The 20,856-nt window shown below is 42.8% G+C and overlaps 1 protein-coding gene across 3 annotated transcripts in view; it reads left to right on the top strand.

The window, feature by feature from the left end:
• The window catches only part of cacna1ia (calcium voltage-gated channel subunit alpha1 Ia), a 153,388-nt gene that overhangs the window by 92,966 nt on the left and 39,566 nt on the right, over window positions 1–20,856 (top strand). For all 3 annotated transcript variants that reach the window (XM_085784484.1, XM_085784483.1, XM_085784485.1), the window contains exons 6-15: window positions 768–927; window positions 5,786–6,134; window positions 6,485–6,577; window positions 9,840–10,164; window positions 11,339–11,733; window positions 15,796–15,947; window positions 17,344–17,529; window positions 19,558–19,675; window positions 19,820–19,975; window positions 20,289–20,379. In XM_085784484.1, the coding sequence (XP_085640610.1) occupies window positions 768–927; window positions 5,786–6,134; window positions 6,485–6,577; window positions 9,840–10,164; window positions 11,339–11,733; window positions 15,796–15,947; window positions 17,344–17,529; window positions 19,558–19,675; window positions 19,820–19,975; window positions 20,289–20,379 (2,025 nt within the window). The remainder of the gene's footprint in view (window positions 1–767; window positions 928–5,785; window positions 6,135–6,484; window positions 6,578–9,839; window positions 10,165–11,338; window positions 11,734–15,795; window positions 15,948–17,343; window positions 17,530–19,557; window positions 19,676–19,819; window positions 19,976–20,288; window positions 20,380–20,856) is intronic.

The raw sequence follows: 20,856 nt of genomic DNA, 5'->3' as shown, positions 1-20,856 counted from the left end.
TTGTTTATGACAGATTAAACTACACAAATATACACGACGTAACATCATATATGATATATAATGTTATCTACCACTCTATTGATTGATTTCTCGCTGACTTCATTGTAAACAAATGCACGTGGTCAGGAGGAGGGTTAGCAAAACAGTGGAAAAGCGACCCGACTTGCATAGTTCACCACTCTTGGCTGTGTAACAGTGTCCCGCCCACAGTCCCCACTAATTGGTTACACGGCACAAGTGATACAGTCACTCTAATCCCAGGCGTGTTATTCTAAATTTTCAATTTTACTGCAAATGAATATTGTTTCTAAATATCAGTTTCCTTCGCTACTGATAATCGGTATTGGTCAATCCATACTTTTTTCATTATCTACCAAAAACACAATCTTTCTCTGACATTAACCAACATCATTTAGAAACGTAAAACTCAGGTCACAACTATAGTCCTTCTATTTAAAAGCCTACGATGCACCCTGATCACCTCTCTTAATGGAATAAAAATGTGCATCCTGAATTCAAAACAAGATGTGATGAACATAATAAAGACATTGATAGTTTTCCTTTAACAAAATGTTTTTTGTGAGACAGGGACAAATTTCATTAGTAGGCGTATTACTATATTCAGTAGAAGTATTCATGAGGTAAACGATCAGTCACTGAAGCAATCTGTATGCAAATAGTAAATCCCTTGTTGTTGTTGTTTTTTAATCAATAGTGTAAACCTGTGATAATCTGTTACTGATTGATTGACCTGCTGGAATATACAGGTATGCGAATCCTGGTGAACCTGCTGCTGGACACTCTACCCATGCTGGGCAATGTGCTGCTGCTCTGCTTCTTCGTCTTCTTCATCTTCGGCATTATCGGCGTGCAGCTGTGGGCGGGGCTACTGAGGAACCGCTGCTATCTTGAGGAGAACTTCACCCTGTGAGTTAATCAGTGTAAACGTGAAGTTAACGGGCCACAGATTGAAAGTTGTTGGTGTGTGTGTGTGTGTGAGAGAGTGACATTCAGTGTTCAGTGTTTGGTTTCATGACGTTCTCTCAGTTTTACTTACAGTTTTTATGCTGGCGTCAGCCGGCTGGAAAGACACAAGCCTCTGATGTGTGTCTATGTAAATGAGTCATATATATACCACTCTGTGCCTCTATGCATTGGTTGTGCTGACACAGCGTATACTAATGACAGATCTAATGGCCAGATGAAAGGGGACACATGTCCTGTCTGCTTTGTCCTCCTCTTAAACTTCAGAAACATTTACCCTAACAACCTCTACATTAATCACAAAGTTTGAAATACCTTTACTCTATCTTCAGCAGCTTGGATCTTAAATGAAAGAGCAAATAGCAGGACAAACTGAGGACCACTACACACTAAGATTTCCTGTTTAGATTTCATTTTCTACTGTATCTGAGGGATCAGAGTTTTACTGTGTTTTAATCTAACTCTAGAAAAACAATTTCCTGCCATGTACACTCTCAACTCCCACATTTGCTGATCAGTGCAGCTGTAGGCTTTCAGCTGTGATCCCACATCAAAATTGAGTGTTGCTTGTTATTTAAGCAAAGTATTATTGTTGCATATTATTCTAAAGCATTGTGTTAACATTTCATGCAGGTTAGTAAAGGTGCTTGAGTAGTTAATTAGGAAGGTCCTGTGAGTTAGCGCTTGAGGACTATTATGCTAAGTAAAGGGCTAACATTAGCTCTCTGAGAGGTTATAATGGAGTGGGCTAAGTGTCGCAGTCAAGTGCAGCATTCGCTTTGGCATTTTACACCCTCTCTCTTTTGATCTCTTTCTCATGCCTTAATCCACCTTATTCTTGTCTTCATGTTTTATTATTTTATTTCTAACCAAGTCTCCAATTATCCCGCCTACTGCCCCTCTCAATAATTTAACCCTGTGCAGCCCCCTTTCCTTTTCTTCTAATCCTTATTTGTTTCTGCGCATCAAGGTGAAAATATTACATGAAGACCTTGGGCAATTTGCGGTAGAGACACATTAGCACCTCTAAGCTGCACCGTTGCGAAACCCATCCTGCACTGTTGCCTCCAGAGAGCAGCCCAACAGTGCTTCAAAGGACATTTTTATTATGAAGGAGAATTTATCCCATGCACTTTCAAAGCAAGATCATGTGGGTTGGTCTATTTTAATATGTTATCTGTGCTCCTTCAAAACCAGTCTTCCCTCCGCAGCTGTCCCAGAATCTCACTTGGTAACGTTGCGGCGAAGCGTCTCTTTTCTCTTCTGCTCTGTGAGCCTTGATTCTTCCCTCCATCTTGCTCTCCATTGGCAGGTGTTTTCTCAGTGTGATGCCAGGTTTTGCTGTGCCACGCTGTGCAATGCCAAGTCATCAGCAGGGGGGGGCAACAGCCTTCATTCATGCTCCACTACTCTGACAGGGGTCGTTTTTTTCCCCCCATCTCTTTTAACTTTCTTTCACTCTGTCTGTTTCCTAAGTTTTTACCCCTCTCTCCGCTTTAACGCTGTGAGTAAAGCGCAGGTTTGAACGCCACCCACGGCCTCTCTCCATACTCTTTATGACCATCTCTGTTGTCGATCCTTTGTGTCCTCCATTGAACTGGATAAACTCTGATGTGCTGTGAGTCTCTGTGCGTACCTGCAAACTGTGTTGTGCCATCAAGTCAATGCATGGTTTTTCCAAGCCCCTCTCAATGGAAGACAGTATAGACTGATACAGTCACTGTAACTATTGATCCTGGAATTAGTGCTCATGCGTGTGTGTTGTGTGATGGCTTTGTGGTCGAGGAAAAAGGAGAAATTCTCCTGCTATATATGTCAGCACTATCTATAACGATATTGACTGGAGGAGACGGGGTAGCATCAAGAGATTTAGAGAGGAGAGGAAGGGGGGGATGAGTCGGGTCAATCTTAAAGAGAGAAGAAAGAAGACGGGGAATTAAAGGAGGGGCAAAGTAGACTGGAAAGGAGGGCAAAGGAGCAGAAGAGAGAGAAGATAGAGAAAGAGAGAATCAAAGAGGATATAAGAGAAACACAAGATAAATAAAGAGGAAGCGAACAAGCTCAGGTGTTAAATGCACTGTAATGCAAGCGGACATCTGTATTCTTTGAGGTGCGTGTGAGTAGATTCGGCTGAGCAGTGTGTGTGCAATTACATATCATTTGTCTAGCCTGTCCCCATGCAGAAAATAAGAAACACTGATAAAAACAGAGAGATGGTTTTGTGGCGAAATGTGGGGAAAAGCATAACAACAGCATACAATGAGTAAATCCTGTAGGTCGAGTGACCCTGAATGTACGTGCTCAGTAATGGGTCTGTTGATAGAGAGGGTCTAGTTTTGTTTACTCCGAGCCCCGGACCTCGAGATGAGCATCCACACACACCCTGCACTCACCTAAAAATGCACAGTGACTGATAAGTGTGAGTCGCTCCCAGGTGGACACAAAGTGAAAAACCAGACTCTTTGGCACGCTTCCATTAAAACTGAGACGTGTGGGTGACATCTCTGGAAATGATAAGGTGCTTCAAGATAGTGGCAATCAGTTGGATTCACATGTGTGTGTCATCAAGATCGGTGGGAATCAGCCAAAGACACCGCTCACTCTCACCCACCCACCAATAAGGAAGGAGTTATTTAATTGAAGGTGTGTGTGTGTGTGTGTGTGTTGTATGAGAGCGTGATCTGTTTTTCTAATGATTTCATGCTAGGACACACACATGCACATTATCTCACATACACTTTCCACATGACTTCGTTTACATGATTAAAGTTGTTGTCTGGCGCTCAACACACTTATCTCCAATGATGTGCCTGTCAGTTGGTTAGTTAGCTTAGGAAATCATTTTGTTTTGCCTGCATGTTTCATGGCAAATGATATAATTGTTGCTTCTATATCAGGACATTTGATAAAGATCATGATGAGCTCTGAGAATAACAAAAACAGTGTCGAGATTACAATACATGTTGTTTCTCCTTTAGGAAATATACGGATGTTCATCTATCAGTTCATCTGCCCTCCACTGACCTCTCGGCGCTCATTAAAATCCTACACTTCTGAACGTGTTGCATCTCAGATTGTGATGCAGGATTATCTTCACCTATCACAGTCCCAGTCAAATTAGGCCCAGCTTTCAGCAGGGTAATCAGGGCAGCGGCGCGGAACTGCCCCTGTTTCAAATGGCAGAACACACCTGTTATTTCTGCTTTGTCAAGACCAGACCAATTATTTACTTGCAAGGCCTTGTAGGAGCGGAGCTTGTTGCTGCCAAATAACAAACCTAACCCTGATTCCCCAGTTGAAAACTCGGATCACGGTCAGTGCTGCTGCCAGCTTCTAGCAAATTGTTGCCTTCATTTAGTTTACTTTTTAGGGAAATGGAGCAGCACTGAGAGAAACATTGGTAGAGTTTGTTGGGATGTAGTTCTTTCCATCTTGTTATAGTTGTTTTCAGACCTTAAAGGTAAAGATTTGAATGTAAATGGAGTAAAATAACTCCCATAAAGCTCTTGTTGCTGTTTGGAACTCTCTCACCAGGGCTCCTCCTTGTTTTTAACCTGTGACCTGAAACTAGACGAGAGCAAACAAAATACAAACTAAGCTGTAGGATTCATGGAGCCTCCTCTTTGGCAAGGACGACAGCAAATAGCACTAAATGAATTCTAACTCCATGGATGTCTGACTCACACTAAACAGAGTAGTTCCCAAACTCCCGAGTCCCCTGCTTTTCTTCCTCACACAGATAAATGAAGGAACACCTGTGAGTGAATGTGACCTGTCTGGCGCTGCTTGATTTCTCCTCAGGACTCTCATTATGTCGTGTCCTGACCAACTCATGACCCCACCCTGTTTTCCACACCTGTCTTCACTAGCTCTAGGCAGTGTTCGCTAGTTCACTGCTAGATCAGGCTTTTCTCACACACACGCACACACACACACACACACACATCACCTACAGCAGGGGTGTCAAACGTGCGGCCGACAGGCCGAAGCCGTTGCGGCAGAGGGTCCGATCCGGCCCACAGGATGAATTTGTCAAGTGTAAAAAAAATTACAGAAGACAGAAGAGGCATAATATTGCCTGAAGTTGTACATATTTTTTTTATCAAGAAATTTCAGGTTGTTCATAATGTATTGTAAAAGGATAGTTCATTAACTGTAAACATCTTAATAATGTACTAAAACAAAGGGAAAAAGTCAAAGTTCTTTTAATTTATAGGTTATTGTGTTATTATTTCACTGGTCCGGCCCACTTGAGATCAAATTACACTGTTTGTGGCCCCTGAACTAAAATGAGTTTGACACCCCTGACCTACAGCTTCATACTTTATTTTCCTCGTAACTTAAACTGCTTCATTTATACTATACTGGAGAAAAAGGGGTTAAAGAAGAGAGAGGCATGTAGGAGAAAATTAAAAAGGAGTGTATATATGCTGTGTAATCTACAGTAGTACTTGTGTATATGTGAGACTGAGAAGAGAAGAGAGGGTGCTATGCTGCCTGTACATGGAGGATCATTTGCATTTCCTTATGCTCTTGCATGCTTTCAATGATGCGTTTATCCTGCAGGTTTGGTGGAGTACTTCCAGGGATTTACTTAAATGACTGCGCTATATAACATCTCTCATTTTACATTCTCGCCTCTTACTCCCTCTTGACTCTCCCTCTTTCATTGAAATCCTCGTGAAAAATTCCCCCAATTGAGGTAATGAAACATGATGGAAATCCATTATGACCCACATCATGTGCGCAGTTTCTGTTCCATAACCAATTAACTGAGTTTCTTACCGTCTCATCCATCCAGATCTTCAGGTATGGCGCTGCCGGCTCCGTACTATCAGCCGGAGGAGGACGACGAGCGGCCCTTCATCTGCTCCCTGGCGTCCGATAACGGAATCATGTCGTGTACCGACGTGCCGGCGAGACGCGAAGGAGGCCGCACGTGCTGCCTGGACAGAGAGGACGCGCTGCACAGACAGGCTCTGGGCCTGAGTCCCGAGCCACTGGCCAACGGGAGCGGGGCTGGTGAAGCAATGGGTCTGTGCATCAACTGGAACCAGTATTACACCCGCTGCCACACGGGAAATAGCAACCCCCACAAAGGTGCCATCAACTTTGACAACATCGTCTACGCCTGGATCGTAATTTTTCAGGTATGAACCTTTTGAGTGTGATCTGTCAATCTGATCCTTTAACTTTATTATTCTAAATAGATATTATAGTGTTTTTGTTACTACAAGATGTATTTATATTTGTTGATATGTTAAAGGCTGATTCTATTTTGAACAATGCAAATCTGGTTTATTCAATTCTATTTATCTAAATCTGTATTTTATACTCTTTTATATGTTAAGTTTTAGTTATGTAATATTGACAAACTCAGAAGAGTGCATTGGATTAAAGCGTTTTATATGAACCATGCTGCACTATAGGTAAATATTTGGTAGCAAGTAAAGCTGTTGTTAACCTGTAAATGGTAAATTTCAGTCTAATGTTTCCTTAGGTGATCACACTGGAGGGCTGGGTAGAGATCATGTATTATGTAATGGACGCCCATTCCTTCTACAACTTCATCTACTTCATATTACTCATCATTGTAAGTAACATTTATTACTACTTTCACTGAATTATTAGTACTCTTCATTCCTTCCAGCTGACTCATTCACCATGAAGTGTGATTTGTTGATTAAACCATGAATAACTAAAGAGTGAAATGTAGCAGGGGTGCTGTAGATAAAAAAGAAAAGAAAAAAATCCTTCAAAACATTTTCAATATACTGTATGTGGACATCAGGGGTCTCCTGCTGTCGATACATTGAAGGTAGATATTTTCCTGAGTGGTGAATTGTGTTAATAGACTTGTGAAAATCAATAGTCGCATAAAGGACCGTCAACAATCAATATCTGCAGGAGGGATGGAAGGAGGTGGATGTTACATAAATGTATCTTTTGGTGGTGAGGAAGAGAAAGGGGAGAGGAGAGGAGCAAAGACAGCTGAACTAGACCAGTATTTCCAAAAGTGAAAAAGTACTGAATGTACACTGCGTGCAGGAGCTGGGTCAGCTTTTCAGCATGTGCTGCCAGGTGGCAGCGCAAAGAATGATGTTTGATTTCCGCATTCATGTGCCGCTGGCAAACCGCATTCAGTCACTCAGAGTATAGCAGCAGACGTGAAATGACAGAAGTCCCAGATGTTGCACTTTTCCCACCAGCAGGTGAACACAATAAAACACAGACACACACGGGCTTTTGCAAAAGCTGGAACGCGATATCAAGAAAACAACAGAGGAGATGAAAGGAGACGAGAGAGGACAGCTGCAAAAGAGGATAGAAATGAAGACACAAACACAAACACCAATCAGTCACAATCACACTCACTTCTGCACGACTTAAGAGTGTAAGGACGACCTTACAAAGCGTTTGTCTGCTGCTTCGCTTCACACACACACACACACACACACACACACACACAGAACTCTGGCTGTAAATCTCATCCTGTTTTTTGGCAGATTTGACCTGAGGTTGGCTCTGCGAGTGTAAGCACCTTTTGGAAGATAGTTGACATGGTGTCACATTACAGTGTAATCACTTTAGCCCGGTATATGCTGCTCCACGGATCACAGCCCGCAGCCATACAGTATAGACCGTATTATACGACGCAACAAGCTTCCGCTAAAGGAAGTGACCGCACAAAAAAACAAACAAGCTAATTCGCTCTCAGGTTCAATACACACTGTAGAGCTCAGAGGCTTGTGCGACGCCTAACAGCTAGACAATCACATCGTGGTACATGATTGATTGGCACCTTGTTAGTACGTGAGAGCTTCTAATGGATGCCTCGGGAGTGGTGTTGACACTAGGAGAAGTTTGCAGTCAGGCACTTTTATTGGCCCCTAAGGTGCTGTTCACACACTCAGGGTCACCTTGACGCTCTCTTTCTTTACAGCTGCAGTCCTCTCTCTTGTTCTTTTCTTCTTTCCTTTTTCTTTTCTTTTCTTTACTTTTCCAGTTTTTTTAGTGTGTGTGTGTTTGTTGTCATTAAGCTCTTAAGCACCATGTCCTTTAACACGTGTTTGAATCTCACCTCTATCTGCCTACCTACCTTGCTACTTCATACGGGACTACTGTCATGTGCTTCACCTAAGTGTCCATCTGTGTGACATTGAAGTGTATATGAGGTAATGGATTGTGTGTCTTAGAGCCAAAGGCTACCAAGGGGGTGATTATTGGGAGACCATGTAAACACATACACTCTGCGACAGCTGCTGCGTTGAGGCACATAGACACATACAATCATTTGTGAGCTCAGTCTGCCATGTTAATTTGTGTGTCTGAATGCGTGATACTGGGCTGCCATCCCTGATTATGCAGAAAGCTGTCTACTGATCAGAATCACCGAATAGACACACACACACACACACACACACACACACACACATAGAGATGCAAGCCGGGAGGGAAATCAAAGCCTCACACACCTGCAGACCTGCTTTGACCCACAGGCCACAGATGGGCATCTCTCCTCCTTCTCCTCCCATAGACACACACACACACACACACACACACACACACACACACACACACACACACACACAGGTACATCCTGTACATGTTTCCCCTCTCTTTCTATGAGTGAACGTCTCTGTGGTGTCTCCTTTTTCCTTCCTCCCCACTTCATCTCTCTCCTTCACCTCGTCCTGCATCTTTAATCACTGTAGATGAAGGTCTATAGGTAGAAGTTTGGATTTTTCATATATGTGTGGATGTTCTGTGAGTGTTCCTCCTCTTGATGTTTTAGCCTTATTCGTGTGCGTGTGTGTGTGTATGGATGTCTGTGTGTGTTTTTCTATCTGTCTCAGAGCCTTATCCAAGGAGAGAGAGCGATACATGTTCAGATTTGTAATGAACAAAACCAACGCTCTGCTACAAGCTGCTCTATCCATCCAGCAGTCTGGTTTTTGAGTTGTTCAGCATTAGCCATTATTGATCTGATCATTGTTCCGTAACCAGCTCGGAGTAGTCCAATAAAAGCCATTTCAGCAGTCCTGTAGTGATTCCCATTACTGCCACTAAAAGGGTCAGCCAACACGTATCATTCACAATGCACTCCCCCCGCTCGAACCCTCACTTTTTGACGCCTGATAAGAAAATGAAAGCTCTTTTGTGGGGGAAAAAAGAGGGGAAAAAATTGAATAAAATAAAAAAATAGGTAGTGATTGGTGAGGAAATATACAATGTGGCCATGTGCTGTAAATGATGGGCACATGTTGCATGAGAAAAGTGAAAAGTAAAGAGAGTTATTGAATTGGAGTAGGGGTGGGAGGGATAATTAAGTCAGGTCAGAGCCTGCGTTGAAAAGAAGAGAAAAAGAAAGATAGCCAGATGCTGAAGTGTGCTCTGGGCATATGTTGGCTCTGTCTGTCTGCTCCAATCAGCCTTGGTTTGGTAGGACGCCAGCACTCGGAGACCTTTAGCATGCAGGCTAACATTTCTACAGGGAGAATGGCACACGTTATGAGAATCTGTAAGCGTGTGAGCTTGATGAGAAACAAGTCTGGATAGACACATCTGCACGCATAGGATTTCTCCCTAAATGAGCAACTTCCTCCTCACCAATTGACAAGTTTTGCTGATCGTTGTGCTGTCTCTTGTTTTATTTAGGTTTTGCTTCTTTAGTCCCTTTTATTTTCCACAGCACAGTTTATTCTTTGGGGCAAAATACATGCAAGATTAACTCTGTGTTCCCTGCAGTAATTTCCCATTAGTTGCACCAGCTTAATCTGACTTCATGTACTGTATATCTCAACTCACTCGCCCATTTTTCTAACTTTTCTGACTGGTGTTCCACGTCCACCCAGATTGGATCATTCTTCATGATCAACCTGTGCCTGGTGGTCATAGCCACCCAGTTCTCAGAGACCAAACAGCGGGAGCACCAGCTGATGCAGGAGCAGAGGGCACAGTGCCTATCCTCCTCCACCCTGGCCAGCATGGCTGAGCCGGGAGACTGCTACGAGGAGCTCTTCCAGCTGGTCTGCCATGTCCTCCGCAAGGCTAAGAGGAGATCGGCGGCTCTCTACTACACGCTGAGGGGCAAGCCCCCGCCAGCTGGTGGAGGCAGGGGGAACAGGCGCGCTGGTGGGAATGTGAACGGAGAGCGACATCATTCAAGGCACACGAAATGTGAGTAAGAGGGCCTCCGAAGATGACATCTGAATGTGTCTTATTATGTAACATTTGTGGAACAATCAGGATTGAATGTCGTTTAAAGGGATAGTTCAACATTTTGGCAAATTGGCCCATTGCCATAATCTCTATAGTCATAGCAGTAGGTTTGTTACCTTTAATTGTCGGTGTGAGCTATTTTTAGAACGGTGGAGCCGAGCCGTGAACAAAATGCAGAGACTGCTTGCTGAAAAACTTCCCTCGTCAGGAACGCGCATGAGTGGTTTTGCATGAATTTACCCCGAAAACAACTCTGTCTCGTAACTAGGGGTGGGCATTGCCAAGGACCTCACGATACGATACGCATCACGATACTTGAGTCACGATACGATACGATATTGCAATATCCAAATTTTGCGATATATTGCGATATTCTACGATATTCTACATAGTTCACTGAAAAATGTAAAAGGCATTATGCATCTTAAAATCCGAGTTGTATGTACATCAGATGATACTGATAATTTATGGAACAAACTGAGTCAAAACAATGTAATTCAAATTATCCATGCCATTTTATACAAGTGCAAGTTACAACAACATACTGTACACCACACTGTCTGAGGTAGCAGTACAGTGACACCTCGCGGAGCAGAGGTGCGGAAGTCGTACTGGATTTACGTCTGAAACATGATTTATTATTTGAAAAAAAAATTTGAATTTTTTTTTTTTTTGAAAAAAAATAATCGATATTTAAATATTGAATATCGATATCGTATCGCGGTATAAAGTATCGCGATATATTGCCATATCGATATTTTTGCCCACCCCTACTCGTAACGTTCTGTTATTATCTCAGAGCGTGGTGAATGTGCAGGTCACAACTTGTCCACGAGAGCGTTTTGGAGTTGTTGGATTGTGTATTTGATGAGTTTAAGGTATAAGGTATAGTAAAGGTAACGAACCTACTGCTATGACTATAGCGATTATTATGGCTAACTATCCCTTTAACAGCTTGAATGGCATTGAATGGTGCAATTCATCCACAAACAGATATTTTGTGTATCTTCTAATTCAGTTTCTAAATGTCTACTTTAATCTTGTACATTTTTCATCGTGGGAAAAAACATTAAATCTGAAACTCAAGTGCATCTCATATTCTTCCTACTCCCCTGTCTCTGCACCTCTCCAGTGTCTCACTGTCCGCACCAAAACAAGCAAGACCACGGCCCTCAGCCGCTGGCCAACTCCATCAGCCTGTCTGTCCCTCAGAATCCCGAGGACTGCCCCATATGTAAACTGTCACTGAAAGAGGGGGCAAGAGCCGCGGGGGATCCTGCCAACGAGGAGGAGGACGAGGAGGATGCCGTCAAGGAGACGGGCAAGGAGGAGAACCACCTGGAGGAGAAGGAGGATGGGGAGAGGAAGAAGAAGAAGAAGAGGTCGTGTTTCGGTCAGTGCCGGGATTTTTGGACCGACATGAGGAGGAAGCTCTGGGGCATCGTGGAGAGCAAGTACTTCAGCAGGGGTATCATGATCGCTATTCTCATCAACACCATCAGCATGGGCATCGAGCATCATAACCAGGTAAAGTCACAGGCTATCACACAAATATGGTTTCAAGTCAAATCAATTTTTGTTTGTATACCACCAACACAACCGTACATACATATTTCAAATAGCAGAGATCTAGGCCTAACTGTTTGATATACTAATAACAACGTTTGATTATTTTTGGAAATGTATTTGATCACGTTTGAGTGTGTGCTTCGATTTGTGCCTGACTTTCTGTCTGTTGCTGTGTTGTTCAGGGCTGAAAACCAAACTCACGTCATCCATGTGTTTCATAAAAGCATACCAGTGATTCAGAAGCTGTAATCTTCTTACGTTTATTTTGAAATTGCCGCAGAGCGCTGCATTTCATTCCCGTCAGGTTCATACCTAGAAAGAACAGCAGAAACGATTCAGCGATAATCAAAGGGAGTGGAAAAACACCTATTAAGAGAAAATCAGACCTAAAATACTTTTATGTAAATGTATACAATATAAGACTAAATATCATTTCACACAAATGGTTAATATCACACATGTGGATAAACAGGGATGTAACCTGAAACAAATCTATGGTGGCAGTAATTCTATACAATATAAATAAATGTGTGCGTATGTGTGTGTGTGCTTATTATAGTGATTATTTTGTAAATTGGTAATGATCGTTATCATCGTTGTGTAGCGTTGCATTGCTTGCCATACGACAGTGTCAGTGGTGTGTGCTGGCATAATCATTTCTCTCTCCCCTCTCACTCCCACAAATCACCACAGCCTCAGCAGATGAAGCAGCATCACCGCTGATGAAGCATCGCTGCTAGAAATGTTCTAATAGCAGATGACGTTCAGAGGGATGAGAGTGGGAGTGGAGCATCGCTGCCATGCAGCTCCCTGACAGAGGTGTAAACATTTAGCCTAGCGGTAGACAAAACCGAGCTGGCTTTTAACATTGGCCAGGCTCCTCAGAGGCAGACAAGGCAGGTGTCTGGGAGCGAGAGTGGGAGAGGCATGCCAAGAGTGCACACACAGACACAAACACATGCATGCACGCAAACACACGCACACAATACACATTCATTTGTGTCCTGTGTGTGTGTGCATGCACATAAACAAATACTGTTTTGTTTTTGTTTTGTTTTTATTTTGCGCATGCAGCAGCAGGAACACATGCAGGAACATACACTCACAAGCTGTTACATAAAACAGCTTTTTCTTATTTCTTCATCTCTCTCTCTCCGTCTCTCAACTCTTGTCATTCTGTTTCCTCTCCTCACTTTCTCCCCCCTCCTCTCCCCTGCTAATTTTACTTCCACTTCTCTCCCCTTATTTTCTCCGTAAATCCCTCTGCGCACCTCTCCTTTTGCATGTATGTACCCCCACTTGTTCCTCTGCTCCCCCGCTGCCTTCCTCCCCCCCCTTCTCCCTTCCTCCCATCTTTCCCGCTTTACCCCAAGTGTCTCATCTACACTCTGTGCCTCGGTTTTTACCTCCATCGCCGTCTCCCCACTTTCCCCTCCGTGTGTCTCTCTCTCTTCTCTCATCCACCCACGCAGTCTTTGACAGTGTACAGAGTAGCTGCTTTCTCTCTTCTCCAAAGACTCTAAAAATAAACGAGGGTTGCAGGAGGGGGGGGCGGCAGCGATGGTGATGGTGGTGGTGATGGTGGTGGTGGTGGGGGGGTTGGAGGGAGAGTGCAAGGCAGACGCCGGTTACACAGCAGTTTTCAGCTCAATTCCCTGTGTGATTCTGTGCAGGAGTGTGAGTGTGTGTGTGTGTGTGTGCGTTTCAAAGTGGGCGTGTATTGAGAAACACAAGTACACATTTGCATGCACAAACTCGCAGAGGTTTTGTCTGTCTGTCTTTTGAGTCTTTCTCCCTCTGCAATTTCCACAGGCTGGCACACAGGCAGCAGCAGCAGCAGCAGCAGCAGCGGCACAAGTGTGTGTGTCTCTGTTCCGCAGTAGAAAAGTCTTACCTCATGCAATTTGATTCTAAAACAGGAACTGTGGAGCTGATGCGCGTCTCTCCCTGAAAACCGACGATAAACAACAAAGCTGCCTTGTTTGCACCTTGCCGCAGTTAGGGAAAAACATTCACATCACAAAATGCATATTGTTATATAAATACATGACCTTGCAATTTTTGATTGTGATCTTGTGATGATGGGTGACATGGCACATTAGCAAGTTAAAAAGCCAATCTGCCTATTTGCATTCATTTTATGTGCGTGCATGTCTGGATGTTTTTGGGGTTGTTTTTTTTTTGGAAGTGGAGCGGGGGGAAAAAAATGGCACATTAGAATTCAGGCTTGGAAGTTGTAGCTCTTTTCATTCATGTTTGAGCAGCACTCAGAGGCTGACTGAGGTCATATTTGGAGAAAGAAACAGAAAGAGGACACATTTGTGTGGAGCTGGGAAAAAAAAAAGGAAATACTGTACCAGGACAAGTAACATGGGAGAACACGGGCAGAGGAATATGAGGAGAGACATGGTTAGGGACTGAAAGGTATTGGAGCAAGAAGAAAGCAAGCAGAGAGGTGGGAGGAGGCGAGGAGAGGGTGGAGTGATGGTATTTTGTCTGAGTTAAACTGTGATGTCAAGGGATGTGATGGTTCTGTCAATAGCAATAAATCTCATATCCTGTGTTTGGATTTTGGACCAGCGAGGGAGCCATAGGTCAAGGTTAGAGCTTACTGTGAAGAGATGAAAGTTGCTCTTGTGCTTTTATTACCATTGTTTCATCCTATTCCGACTCCTTTCAAGGTAAAACTAAATGTAAAACCAGTCTCCAGTCCTGTGATTGGTCCCGTTTCCTGATACTGAACTCAAATGAGTCTCAGCAGACTGACATGTCGTAGTTAAAACCCAGCTCATGAGATTTAAGGCTGGTTTTTTGAGCTTATTTCCTTTGTTCCCGTTTTCCTTTTATCATTCGTTCTCTTCCTCGCCTCTGATCAAATATTATTCTCCCCACTCTTCTCCTCCTCACCCATCATGTCATCATCTACTCCCAAACAACCCCTCTGATGCCCCCTCCCTCCCCCCTCCCTGTTCCCTCTCTCCTCCAGCCGGTGCTCTCCCTCTCCCGCTCTCTACCCTCCTCTGATTGACGGGAGGATATTGATTGGGAAGAGATGGGTCTGCCTGATAATGAGACTCCGAAAGAGAAAGACAGAGGGATGGAGAACTAGGGGGGAGATAGATTGGGAGAGAAAGCGGATTAGAGGAGGTGGGGGTGGGGGCGGAGGGGTTGGGTGGCTTGAGAGTGTGTTTTTCTCTGCCACGGTTTGCTAACTTTGGCAGGGCTAGCTGGCTATTTCTCTGCTGGCCTTGAGAGTGAAAATCACAGGGGGTATCAGAAAGGCATCTGATCTATATTGTGCATAATACACACACAGGACAGCACATACAAAAATACACTCTATACTTGTATAATGTGAGTCTGCTTATGCACATGTACATAGAAATGCAAATAAACTCAGGGCTGACTGGAGCATGAGTATGGATTTTTTTTTTTTTACAGTTCCTATTTGTCTGTGTTCCTTTTCCTGTTCCAGATAACACACACTAGATAAGACACTACACACTCTCCATTCCCCTTGTTCATATTTGCTGATGTACTTTTTTTTTCTTTACAGTTTCACTTAAATCGTTGAAGATAGAGATAAAAAAAAACAACAACAATTTGTTCCCATGCAGTCTCCTCCCTGCCTCTCTGTCTGCTGCCTATCTAAGATAAGGCATGTGCTTTAATTTTATTTGCCATGTAGGGAGAGCTCTCTCTTCAAGTGACTGACAGGTTGAGTGACAGCGCTTTCCACACAGGCGGAGGAAAGTGATCTGTGCGCGGTTGTTTCCTTTTGCAGTGCAGCGCGGTATCTTTTGTTGAGGTAGCTGTGATTGCAAAGCAGTGGTTTAATATCAACCAGGTTTTTATCTTTTTGTCTGCACCTGCCTCCCTCTGTCTATCACTGCTCTGTTTTTAACCTCTCTTATCTTTTACCTACCGTTCTTTGTGCCGCTCTCTATACACCCGCTCCCACATCTTACATGCTCTTCTAATTTCCCCTTCTTTTTTTTCTGCGACTCCTTCTCTACCCAGCCCGAGGAGCTGACCAACGTCCTGGAGATCTGCAACATTGTCTTCACCAGCATGTTCACGCTGGAGATGATCCTCAAGCTGACTGCTTTTGGCTTCTTTGAATACCTAAGGAACCCCTACAACATCTTTGATGGCATCATCGTCATCATTAGGTCTGTGATCTATATATACGTATAATATATAAAATAGAATTTGATCAATGAAATTTGTCCATGAAATGTGATAAATATCATATTGTGATTATATGGGTAGAAATCTCAATTCATTTTCAATTGGAGTGGTCATTTCTTATCTTTCTTACTCACTTACAAATGTAAATTTAATGATGTGATTTTTTTGTTTGGTCTTGTACCAAACAAACATGTCCCTTTTATATCTACGTATAGATTATGATTTGTTAGCCGGAGTGTCTTCATAGCAACATTACACTTGATTTGGATATTGCACTTGAGCTTATTGCATTTTTAATTATGGGTGCAGCCATAAAATATTAGAAACCAGTGGAAAATGGTGGATCAACAGTCCAAACTCTGAAGATATTTCAAAATCCATGAGAAATACAGGTATATGATAACCTCTCTTATCAGAATGACCGTAGATCAGCTGTGCCTCAGCGGCTCACCTGGTAGTGTGCACCATATGGACATGGTCCTAACCACAGCGGCCATATGCTCCAGTCTGACTCACCGTCCTTCATCCCCTCTCTCTCTCACTTCCTGTCTATCTCTCAGTAAAGGCATGAATGGCCAAAAGATATCTTTTCACAAATTAGTTTTAACCTTAACCCTAACCCTGTTGATCACCTAACCAACCCATAATTTCTGATCTCTAAAAAGTATATCCTTAATCAAATTCAGAGCCTGGCATTCATAGTTCCACTGTTTGCCTCAAAACAAACATGTAATGCCTCTTCTCATCCAGGGTTTCTGCCAGTGTGCTTACTCCTGCAGGGCCTCAGTTGACCTCTCCCACACTGGTCCCCAGCATCAGGGAATTTGGAGACAGTACTGTAGCTGTAAACCTTGATGTACTGAGCACCCAGTCTCTGCAGCGCTGCTAGAACAAGAACAGACACAGTTGAAATGGCCACTGGTCAAAACAGGATAATTCCTTGCGGGCTGTTGCATCCATTCAAAAAATCCATAAAGGTTTTTTCTTGCTATCAGGCCCTGCCGCGAAGCCACACAGTTTCTTTTATGTGACAAATGTTTAATATAGGAACTATTCAGCACCTCAGGGATAAACTATGTTAAATACAGCAATATTCTTTATCACACCAGTATGGATTATGTATTGTCACAGACTTTCTGTATCTTGAAAATGTGCAGTAGTGTTGTTAAGTACAAAACACTAACCTGTTCTCTTATCTAATCTTCTTTTTTCTGGTCTCTCCTTTGTGTTGTATTATTTTCAACTCCCCCTACATTCCTTCATTATGGTAATACACATATTTCCCCTCTACATTTCTCCTTATCCTCTTAATTCCTCACTTCCTCTCCATTTCACACTGTCATACACACATGTGCGCGTGTGTCCGACACACCCCAGTGTGTGCGAGATAATCGGCCAGGCAGACGGCGGTCTGTCAGTGCTGAGGACCTTCAGGCTGCTGAGGGTCATTAAGCTGGTGAGGTTCATGCCTGCGTTGAGGCGGCAGCTGGTGGTACTGATGAAGACGATGGACAACGTGGCCACTTTCTGCATGCTGCTCATGCTCTTCATCTTCATCTTCAGGTAACACAGGGGCAGAGGGGTGTGCACTTGTACATTTTATACGACACACAAAAGAAATAGACAAAAATTCAGTCGGGGGGAAGACAAGTGTAAATAAGAATGTGAGAAGAGGCGAGTGTGTGTACAGTTTTTCCACTTCCGCTTTTTTCTAGAAATACAAAAAAAAATTCTAGAAATATTTCATTTTTTTCCAGAAATTTCTCTATAATGTTTCCAAAAATTCAAGCCATTGGCCCTACTTGAACATACATTGACTAAAAAAGTGGCGTTATTCAGTCTCAGAACAAATATTTGTGTATTTCTGGTGTTTGTTTCAAAATTTTGTTCAATGAGGGGGGCTCCGTAGTCTAATTTGTGTCAGTTTAGGGGTCCTTGATGTAAAAAAGTTTCAGAACCACTGGTGTACAGGATGCACTGTGAGCCAAAGACAGTTTGTTTTGGATGCTCACACAAAATATAATAGTTAAGCACAGTGCAGGCAGCCATAGCCTAAAGCCTGCACAGTGTGTTTAAAATAATAGGATTATCTTCCAATTATTATAATCTACCCCATTTCTGCCCAAACCGTAGCATCAATGATTTTCTTTTGACCTGCCTCCCTCTCCAGCATTACCTCCACGATCACCATGACGGTTACGAGTAGCTACCTCCCCTCAGTTGTCAGTCAGCTGTGCATGTCCCTGCACAACATTTGAAATTCCATTAAAATAAGACCGACAGACCTTGGGCCAAAGCGCAGTGATAACAATAAACTGTAACTCTTAAACTAACAGCTAGAGACTCATTTTGAAATTATTACACAGTAATATTGCTTTAATTCAAAACTGTAAAAAAAATTGTTGGTAGTGCTCCATTAGCAGCACTTTTCCTTTACATGAATTCAGCCCACAATCATACCAATCATTTCACTAGGCCGAGTGTAAAATCTAAGTAATGGAAAGGTTGAGTCCTAATAATTTTCAAAATTATCCACTTAACAATTAAATATGAAATGCAGCATTTACATTGCACCATTGCGATGTGGATGCTGAAAACGGTAATTTTCAGAAACATTATGATTCGGCCTAATCGCACCTCTTGGTAATATTCCCCAGGACACACACAAACACACACAGATAGACACACATAAACCCCCAAACACACATGTCACTGCTCTGTTTTCCTTCTAAATTCACCTCTCTAGATGATATTAACACAATTATTGTTATGTGAATAATTTGTCCTAATTGTTCCAAGTTAAATCATTTTTACACAGTAAATGAGTTCTGCAGCAGCATAATAATACTGTATCACCCCCCCCCCCCCCTCGTGTGTGTGTTTACCTGCACTGGCCAAACCTCGCAGCACAGCAATCGAAAACAAGTGTGGCCACTGGCCAGACAGATGGCTTCAGAGCTTTTAGTCAGCTAATGCCATCCTGAGCCAGTGGCATTTGGCTTGTACATGTAGCCAGTTAATGTACAGCGCCACTCAGTAAGACTCTAACTTTTAAAACCTCTCCGTAATTGCTCTGAAGAAGCCAGTGATGAATGAGAGAACGAATGAGACTGACTGTGTATACAGTGTTGTGACGGCAGCTAATGGAAGAATAGAGTGAAAGAAAGTAGACTTTGAAATGAAACAGGGATGATAAAGGATTGTAACGGTGATATGTTTTTGTATATGTGCCCATCCTTACATGTGTCAGATCTGAATGTATAAACGTATGTTGCAGGTTTAGACCATAGTTGTGTATCTGTTGTGTATTTCAAACTCTGACAGCAAATTCTTGAAACCAGCTCACCGTGTTTGCAATTTTGTGTTTGCATCTGCTTTACTAATTGAACAGTAATTCTTTTTTATTTCAACTTTGAGCATATTGTCAGTGAATCTTCACTTAGAGCCCTTGATACATTTAACCCCCCGGAGTCATTTCAATGCACAATTCAATCACACAAACAACCACATTGTGTTTTTCAATGACAATGTCTGTGGCTGATGGTTTTTTGTGGGTGAAAACCTTTTTTTTTGTGTGTGTGTGTGTTGCAGTATCCTGGGGATGCACATATTTGGTTGTAAGTTCAGTCTGAAAACAGAGGCAGGAGACACGGTGCCGGACAGGAAGAACTTTGACTCCCTGCTCTGGGCCATCGTCACCGTCTTTCAGGTACAAATATTAGATTTAAACCACGCACTCACTTTCAACAACCTCAGCCTGAACAGATGTGATTGTGACTGTGCACATTTACAGTATCATACCTCTATCCACATCTGTGTGTGTCTGTATCATATGTGTGTCTTTGTGCTGTAGATTCTGACTCAGGAGGACTGGAACATGGTTCTGTACAACGGCATGGCCTCCACATCGCCCTTTGCTGCGCTCTATTTTGTGGCTCTAATGACATTTGGAAACTATGTGCTCTTCAATTTACTGGTTGCCATCTTGGTTGAGGGTTTTCAAGCTGAGGTAAGACGTGGGTAACAATCCTGCTTTGATTTCCTGATTGATTTCCTGATTGATGTATTGTCATTTATTGTAGATGTTGTGCAGCTCTGGACAGTTTTTACACTTTTCAAACAGCAAATCAGCAAAATCAAATGTGATCAAAATCATACAGTATGGTTGATGTTAAGGAGATGATTCTCTACGATTTTCACTCTTTTTTTATTTTGCTTCTTCCCCTCTTCTAATATCTTACCATGCCTGCCCTGTCCTTCTCTCTCTTGCTCTCTCGCTCTCTTTCTCCCCCATTAATTTTCTTTTACTATCCCCAATACAGGGTGATGCAAACCGTTCTTACTCAGACGATGACAGGTCTTCCTGTAATTTCGAGGAGAATGATAAACAGAAAGACTCCCTGCATCTCTCAGGTATTAAACGCCATTAACAGCATGTTCTCTCTGATAAAGATTGATTTTCTCACCTCTGAAATTATATGACCGCCTCACCCCTAGAAGTGGTTTGTGGCATGGCAAGTGTGTACTAATGTATATTTATGACTTGACAATTACAATAATTAAAACTTTACAACTGCATTATAAAAGAAAATTGCATGCTTTTAAATTTTACCCTGGAGTTGCCATTAGCCCACACCATTACCTTAGTAAATCCTTCGATCTGATTGGCTGAGGTGCCACCGTGTAACCGATCTCCTGACCTTTCAGCGTCACGGAGAGTTATCAGCTGTTTCGTTCCGCCCCGGGCAGGGCGTTGTACGATTTCCATAACAAACATTTCTAAGCATCCGTCTGAGATGTAACCGGAGCAAAGTTTAAATGATGCATGTCCGACGCCACTTGTGCATCCACTCCTCTCCCCTCCTTCTCCCTGTGGGCATAACAAACGTG

This window comes from Trachurus japonicus, chromosome 8 (assembly GCF_045865225.1).
Source record: "Trachurus japonicus isolate A0001 chromosome 8, Traja_1.0".
Lineage (NCBI taxonomy): Eukaryota > Metazoa > Chordata > Actinopteri > Carangiformes > Carangidae > Trachurus > Trachurus japonicus.
This window is presented reverse-complemented; position numbering and strand designations above follow the sequence as displayed.